The sequence below is a fragment of the Phoenix dactylifera genome, chromosome 3 (assembly GCF_009389715.1).
Source record: "Phoenix dactylifera cultivar Barhee BC4 chromosome 3, palm_55x_up_171113_PBpolish2nd_filt_p, whole genome shotgun sequence".
Taxonomy (NCBI): domain Eukaryota; kingdom Viridiplantae; phylum Streptophyta; class Magnoliopsida; order Arecales; family Arecaceae; genus Phoenix; species Phoenix dactylifera.
In genome coordinates this window covers 2,295,369-2,303,692 of record NC_052394.1, presented here as the reverse complement: position 1 = coordinate 2,303,692, position 8,324 = coordinate 2,295,369, and the positions used below count along the sequence as shown (strand labels likewise).

Here is an 8,324-nt window from a genome sequence, read left to right as displayed (position 1 = left end):
AATTTTTTTTTTATTTACAAATCATTTTTTTTCTAGAAAAAAAGATATGTTAAAAGATTTATATACACAGATCGAGTTCGGAACAAATTTTATTATTATCCATACCCTATTAGAGCCGGATTGAGTACCGAATAGAATGGAGTAAATTGCCATCCTGGATGAGATTCGGGCTTGAGCTTGTGATTGGGGGTCAAGCATCATTAAGTGTTTAAGGATATATCAGATCAAGCTTTGACAAGGGAGGCCTACACCGGCCTTGAATTCAGCTATATATTATCAGTTCTTTAGGCAATACTTTAAAGCATATGAACCGTTTGGTTGGTTAAGGTTACATATATGGTTCTTCCGAAAGATAGTGTTTTTTAGGCAATGCCAATTTTTTGACACCTTAGTGTCGGGGGCAGAATTAAGAATAGCCTGGTCCAAACTGTGTTGTCAGGCGTGATCTGCAAGCAAGGAAGGTCCTTTTGAAAGGTGACTCCGCTAAAATCATTGGATGGATTCATTGAATGGATTCTGTAGGTGTCAGAAAGAATCGGTGACTACCACCCGCTGTTGAGAGGCATCCGGACATTAGTTCGTGATGGAATGGTCATTCAAATGAAGCATGTATTTCATAAGACGAATGGGGCTGCGGATTGGGTAGCCTCCTTTATTGCTAACCACTCAGGAGGCCATATATAGATGGGCGAGGCGGAGCTACCTAATGCACTCCATGATGTGTTGTTTTTTGATATAAGTAGCAAGAAGGGTTTGGCCCAAGCTAGGATCCCAACCTGTGAAGTGCCAAAGACAATACGACTCTGGCAATCAAGAGTTCAAACCAGCAGAAGCTCCAGATTCCGGCTCTATGGATCTCATGACGAGCCAGCTCTCATATTGGGACCTTTAGAAATCCTGGTGATATATCAAGATAAGGCATGCATGGTAGACTGGTAGCTGTTTTGTTAGGAAAAGAAAGCCAATTAGGAAGGGCCCCTAGGAGAAAAATATCGAAAGTTACAGGTTATGAGAAAAAAGAAATAAATGATCCCAAAATTAGAAAAGTTCTTTTGGAAGAATATGGCCACTGATCCAGCAATAGAACTAGCAACTGCCCTTGCTCTTTATCAGACTCTTCCACCGATGACAACTCGGTCTCAAGAAGAAGGCTAACTCAACCACCACTTTGCATAAATAATCACTATCGACCAATTATTCTTCTGCGCTAGCTAAATACAACACTGTTAGATGTATGAATGGTTATGGTTCAAAAAACACTGGACTTCTTAAATAAGAGTCCTTTACTGACAATGATAAACACAATGCTTCTTATAATTGATACAAATGTGTTGTCAGAGTCTCCATTCATATGTTATTAAATATAGACATGGAAACAAAGGGGGAAAGAGTGCATCTCAAAAAATGAGAATGGCTATAATTTGCAGAAATAAAATATCAAGTGCTTCCTCACACATGGCATACAAATGTTGGGTAGCATGTACTATTATAAGCTAACCACATTGAACCAAACTCTCACAGATCAAAGTAATACTTGATCCAGCTATAGCTAATGCTTCCACATATTATATATATAATAGGAGCTAATGCTAAATGCTTCCATATCAAATGTAGTAGAGGGTAGGGTGCAGAATTATGTGATTTTCTGGGCCTGATCACATGGAATCCAATCGAAGTATTCCAGAGAAATATTAGGACCTGGTTTTCAGGTTGCGAGTATTCTATCACCTCCTATGCATTCTAGTAGCAGTCATCACGATGTAGACTTTCATTAACTTGGAATATCCCAATATTTTGAGGCTTAGAGAGTCTCAAGACTTCCACATCCACATAGAAGCTAAACAACTACACATAATTAAATCAGCTACCAACACAACCAAACTAAAGAGGGAAGGCAGCAAAAACAACCCTTCCATAGGAATGTAAGAGAAATTTTCTTGTAGTTGTGCATATGCATCAATTACCCATGTCATCTTCATGATTCTCCACCCAAGGGTAGTGAGACACCATAACCACATTTAATTTAACCTTTGCCCGACACAGTGGTGCCTCCAATTTAATGCCTGTGAGATTTTTAAGAGAGCACATCAAGAAATCAGCAATCCTGCATAGATTTGACCAAGATCACTATAACATTGATAAAGAAATAGATGTTTACTTTGTTGTATCACATGGGTGGAAAAATAGATATCTCAACCTCTACAATAGCATCTTTTGATTAGCTCTAGCAAAGTAGTGTAACATCGTATATTTACCTCTCCAGCAAAGTATTATAACTATCATATCTTTACCTCCAAAAAATTGATCTTACAAAGGCAGCCCAGATGGCCTGGAAATGTTCAGACATTGGGAACTAATAGTTGGACCTGAGTGGTGCGGCCTTTCAAACCAGATAAATTTTACAATTAGTAGTATAGCGACACAAAAAAAAAATAATTATTTGTTTGAAGAACAATAATCTACTTTTTTTTTGCAAATTATTTACTTTTATTAAACTGTAAAACAATAACTTGCAAACTAACTTGCAAAAATCAATTCTTCTACATAAATTATAAAACCAAGTGAATGTAAAATAATACAATGAAAGAATAAACTTAATTTAATTCAATAATTATTCTTATGCATGATTAGGCGTTTATGTACAGACTTGTAACACATACCTTCATATCATTAATCATTTTTTTATTAATTATGCTCGCATTTAATATTTTCCCATATAAAAAATATTTGTAGTAGGTTATTTGACATTTAGTTAAAAAAATAATGATAAAGTAATGATATAATTAATTATATGACTATTTATAAAATGAACATCGAAATTTAAATTTAAAAATACTAAATAGACTCCGCATATGCTTGTGAATTCTTGTTTAAATTCAAATTTTTGCACGACACTCATGAAGCTTTATGAAGTGTGATTGATATGATCCTGCTATAATCATTCCCCATCCTAATAAGTATATCACAATTTTGCATAAAAATTATTGATTTTGCAATAAAAAGCCTTTTTTTGCGCAAAATCTATCAATAATCTTGGTGTATATCTAAGCACGATATGAGTGGTAGTCTAACCAAATATGTATTGAATTTTTAAAATATATGCATTGGTTGTTCAACAAACGCATACCAAAAACTCAAAAAATGTGCATGCATGTCTTATACTTAGACCCAAGGGCGAAATTTTTTGGAACTTCTATATATCTATAATTTTGTATAAAAAGAAGAAAATCCCTTCTCTTGTGAAATCCATAATTAAGTGGATTTTAATGCAAAATTCACCAAACCTTTCTTCAAGACAAAGAAGTAATAGAATTGCATGTTCCTCAATTGAATCTATGTTTATCAACAAAATAAATATTATGCCATTGGATTGTTTATGGTAGTTTGAATGTGTGCTTACATGCCAGCTTTTGGTATCAGTGAAAAGTAAGCGTACTTACTACTTGTTAAAATTCAATCTATATTCCCTCTTTAATTATCAACCAAGAAAGATAAATGTAGAAAAATTAAAATATAATGTATGTTTATCAACTTCACTAAATCATATCCATCCATTTAATGTCACTGATTATCTGCATCGGGAAGAGTATTTAAAATAACAGTCAATCGCAGTTTCTAGGGAGGCCTCTCGGCATGTTATAATATGTAACTGAATTTTAATAACTATTATCATTTAGTTCTAATCTCCTTGTAGCAACCATTATACAAAATAAAAGATATAGCCATTGGTTGACATTTTCAGTGTTTACTAAATACATCTCTTTTTCATGTAAATAAAATAATTTTACAACTCAAATATTGTTTTTATTTATAGTTATTTGTTTTTTTTAATACTATATAATATATAAATATATCTTCTTTTTTTAATATTATAAATAGACTTTTTTCCACAAATCTGGTATCATCCAGATGCAAACCAGAGACCTTTGATGTGCTAGGCTAATGCGTAAAACGATCAACAACATCCTCCTAGTATACACCCTAGCAGACAATGTTAGGATGAGTGACTTTTTTTAAGACTTCTGACACACCATAGAAGAAACTCTAAAGGCGAACCTAGACCATATTTCCACATCGACTAAATAAAATGAAGGAAGAGAAAACTAATAAATAATTAGAACTCCAGCCAGACCGAAAGAATTAGCTAGGATGAAAGCATTGGGAAGGGAATTTTCCTTCCCTGCTTTCATATATGATGGACAGATATTGTTTACTTAAAAAATGTCAAACTAGTTAAACAGGCCACTTTGGATATGTAAATCGAGGTCCAAGTTATCCCTACAAGGCTAATTCTAGTTAGAGTTAAAAGTGCAAAAATAATGGGCAGTGAACTTCTCTGACACTAAATAAAGTTTCAGATGCATCATTTTGTCAAGCTATTCAAAACAAAAATACTCAGAACTTCACATATATGGACCTTTCAGTGCATAAGCTACAAACTGTAAGAACAAGGACAATATTTTACACATCAGGCTCAAAATAGGTGCAAGTGTCATATATGTTCAAAATAAAGGATCTCTTGAACAATATTTACTCCAAGAAGCAAATCTTGTGAAGAAATTAATGTCTGGGAAGTAAGAAACTATTCCTCAACAAAGAGGAAGAAGAAGCTAGTACATGATGGAAATTAGACTAGAAGATTAAAACTGATGCAAGAAACAACATACAAGAAAGATGCACATAATGTCAAGGTAAAAGGTCCAGGAAGTGCCTAATTGTTATCTAGAAAGAATATCTTTTGAATGACTTTCACTTCTCTGAAAATTCTTGCTAACTACTTTCTCTATTTAAACCTGCTTTTCCACCCTTTTGTTTAGCTGTCTAGGTGATTGAAGTAGCATTGGTGTAAAATCAATACTGACTGACAATACAACTAGCCAAATTTTATTTAAATTATGTATTTCTTTTTTTATATGAATTTAAATTATGTACTTCATACATCAACATAGATACATGTAGCGATAAAAATATAAGTTCTTCAAACAGCTATGTGTGCATCCCACTGCCAATTTGTTTCAACCTGATACTTGACCACCTTCACAAATTATGGGAATCTGCAGACCCTGTATACTCCCAACATTAACACAAACATCATGTGGCAACAAAATTTTGAACATATATTTTTTCTAAAAACCATCTATATATAGCATTGTGCCAGATTCTCCCTCCCCTCCCGATCTGTTCACAAATTTCCTTAATCCAGGAACCCAACAAAACAAAGAGAATTGTTCGATTTGGTACCTCTAATATATCCAAGTAAATGGGGGCACTCCCACCAGCAGTCACACTTAGCAGACTCAAGTCAAAATTGATCTAACATTCCCCTGTTAGATCAAGACAGATTCCAGTTGAAGCAGAATTTGATATCTACGTTATTCTTACTAGTCTGGACATAGTATTTATAGCTTTTCCATTAGCACCCTATCAAGCACTGATGTTGGCAGTCCTGAGTATTACAGCTGAACTAGAATTGAAATTTGGAGGTGTCAATGTAGCATTTGAATGTGCAAAGTAAATAGATGGTACATTTAGCTTAGTAAAATTGCTCTAACCATGGCAACCTGCTTCTAATCAACTCATTCGCATCAGTCATCTGTCGTCCAACTGCATCAGACCTTAATACTTTATATTACTATTTGGCAATTTTTGTAAATCAAAGCATGAGGGCTTGCACTGCATGGACCACTCCCATGACTTGAAAATACTATCAGACAAGCACAGACTACTAAGAAAACATCTGATCAAATTTATTCCAGGGCGCAGCATAAAATTAACATATGATATCTAGCTTTTCCACACCAAAACACTTTCAATGCCTCATCCTAAAACAGAATATCGCAGAATCTGTGTTCATGCATTCTTTGTTAAATCACCTCCCCACATCATGAGCTCAAGCTCAAAAGTAGATCAACCTCAGTAACTTGAATCAATAAATTTCTCATTTATTGCCCCTATTTCCATGCTTAAAAATTGAATCTTTTGAAACAAACTCAATTTTGACTTGGTTGTCTTGAGATTGAAGGTTCTCAAAAGAAATTAGTAGATAATCCTAGTTTCTGTATTGGGCTTGTTCAAGCTTTAAACAACAAGCAAACAACCCTAAGCCAATCAAGAATGTACATGGCTTAGTTTAAGTTCAGTTCGATTTACATGAAGTCAAATGACATATAAAATTACGAGCCTAAGTTACATTGGAAAAAGGAAAGAGAAGTTTTTTTCTATTTTGTAAACATATGGTATATTGCTGAACCAAATTTAAGAGGAAATGAATAATCAGAGTTTCATCTTCGCAAGGTGTTTGAATTTTGATTTTGCCATGAGTTAATAAAAATATATTAATCTTATGCTAAAATCCAACAGCAGTCCATAAACTACCTATAATACTTCTGAATGTTGTTGAACTTTGAAATTTCATGGATCTGCTCCCCGGATACTCTGATATTATTCCCTTCAAGCAAGAAGATTCGACAATTAGCAGACTTTCTTTAGATTTCCCAATAAATAAAGGAGTTTTATCCCAGTCATACTAATTGCCCAGTCTTACTTTAACATTTGATATAGAGGAATCTAATCTGTTCTATGAAACTCAGTTAACAGCAATCCTAGTTGGGACTGGGATTAAATTGACATTGTACACAAAACACTGACTAGTTCAAGAAGATTGTGGTCATGGAAATTCAACAAAGTGATGTGAAATTGTAAACTCTTAGACACTTAAACCAAGCAGCGCACCATGGAATAGTATTAATAGTCTTCAGGGAAACTGTGAAACATCATGATATGAAAAGGCGCCCTAGGAAGATTCGGAAAATTATGCTCCAACGAGATAAATAACATGAGTACAGAAACAAATATTCTTACCTTGGGAGGCCACCGGCAAAATTATAAACATCCATGAGAAAAAGCTCGCCATGAATTCATTTATTTAAAGAATTCATCTGAATATCATCAGCCAATTCGAAAAAGTGCCAGCTTGTATCATGAAAAGCTTTAAAAAACCCGTCTTCTTCCTCCTCCTTTGCCTCCCCCGACACCTCCACGTCCCCCTTCTCCTCCATCTCCAATTCCCTCACGTACCTCCTCACCCCAAGAATGTGCTTTGATGCCACCTCTAACGCCACGCTCCCATTACTCCAGGCCACCTCCTCCAAGTACTTTTCATACGCAGCGAAGCTGTTCCCCAGCACCACCATCCGATTCAACATCGACGGCCTCCAATTGGCCTCCAGCAGGGCATCATACAGCGCCGCCTCGCAGTGTGGCATGTAGAACAGCGTCGGCACCGTCGCCTCCCTTCGCCCCCGCTCGTCCACCGGGACCACTGTGCAACCCAGCGCCCTCACCACCGCGCACTCGGTGGCCGACAGGACCGGGTCGAACACCTCTACCGACGCCACGGCCGGGCCGAGCTCCCGCCGGAGGAGGACAGCAAGAGCGAGCTGGAGGCGCGGAGGGTCGTAGGACTCGATGCTCCCGACGCCGTAAACCACCATCTGAAACTCCCTTCCAGACCCCAAAACCCTAGCGAGGCCATCCCGGATCTGGGCGTCCCGCAACCGGGAGAGAAATCGTTGGTAGAATTGGGAGCCCTCAAGTCGGCGGACGGCGGATTGCATCCTTTGGAGGAGTTTGGATTCCCTCGCGGGTTCGATGATGGAATCGATCGGAGTCCATAGCAATGGAGCCGTTGGAGTTAGGGATGGGGTTTTAATTTGGGGGCGAGCGTTGTCGGGGATGGGGCCCTTCCGCCGCTGTTTGCCGCCGCGGCGACGGGAGACGACGGTCCAGTCGCCGACAGTGTTGGGATTTGGTCTTTTGGTGGCCGGGGCGGCGTCCATGGAAGACGAAGGGAAGAAAACGGGGAAGAGCGGAGCGGCGGAGGGGCCGAATTCTTGGGGATTTTCGATCACCAGCTCTCCGGCCGAGAGTCGCGGCCGGTCGGAGGAGGTTAATCTTGGCCGTCCAATAGATGTTCCGCGTGCGAACATATTCAAGGGTGGACCCCAAGATGTCATCAGTATGATAATACAAATCCCGCTGTTCCATGGACGGCTATGATCACGAGTCATCATGCCATATCGTTTTATATTAAATATAGATAGAAATATGCAATAAAAAAGTATTATTACAGGTTTTCTCAAGAAAACTCGAACTTCGCAAGGAGATTGGAGCTTAAATTCAATCTCTATGTCACATCTTGCTGAACAAAGAATAATACGAGTGATATGTTGAAGGACTGTTAATAAATCCAAAAGTTACCAATTTGAGCTACAACAGCCTCTTATCTCTCTTTTATGTTTTTCTTTTGTTTTCTTAGCAAACTC

The 8,324-nt window shown here is 37.4% G+C and overlaps 1 protein-coding gene across 3 annotated transcripts; it reads right to left on the bottom strand.

The window, feature by feature from the left end:
* Window positions 1-1,378: 1,378 nt before the first annotated feature.
* Window positions 1,379-7,985, bottom strand: LOC103709988 (protein SENSITIVITY TO RED LIGHT REDUCED 1). Of its 3 annotated transcripts, none has more exons than XM_026805957.2 (2): window positions 6,862-7,985; window positions 1,379-2,104 (listed from the first exon to the last, which is right to left on the bottom strand). In XM_026805957.2, exon 1 carries the CDS (start codon window positions 7,836-7,838, stop codon window positions 6,918-6,920), a length of 921 nt encoding a protein of 306 aa, XP_026661758.2. In that variant the 5' UTR covers window positions 7,839-7,985; the 3' UTR covers window positions 1,379-2,104; window positions 6,862-6,917. The 3 variants fall into 3 exon arrangements, with proteins under 3 accessions (XP_026661758.2, XP_008793769.2, XP_026661760.2); XM_008795547.4 differs by having other exon boundaries at window positions 1,379-2,063; window positions 6,862-7,981; XM_026805959.2 differs by lacking the exon at window positions 1,379-2,104 and adding an exon at window positions 2,112-6,448.
* Between the last annotated feature and the right edge of the window lie 339 nt (window positions 7,986-8,324).

Coding starts and splice junctions, on each gene's coding strand:
- LOC103709988 (XM_026805957.2), bottom strand. CDS start 7,838: ATGGACGCCGCCCCGGCCACCAAAAGACCAAATCCCAACACTGTCGGC.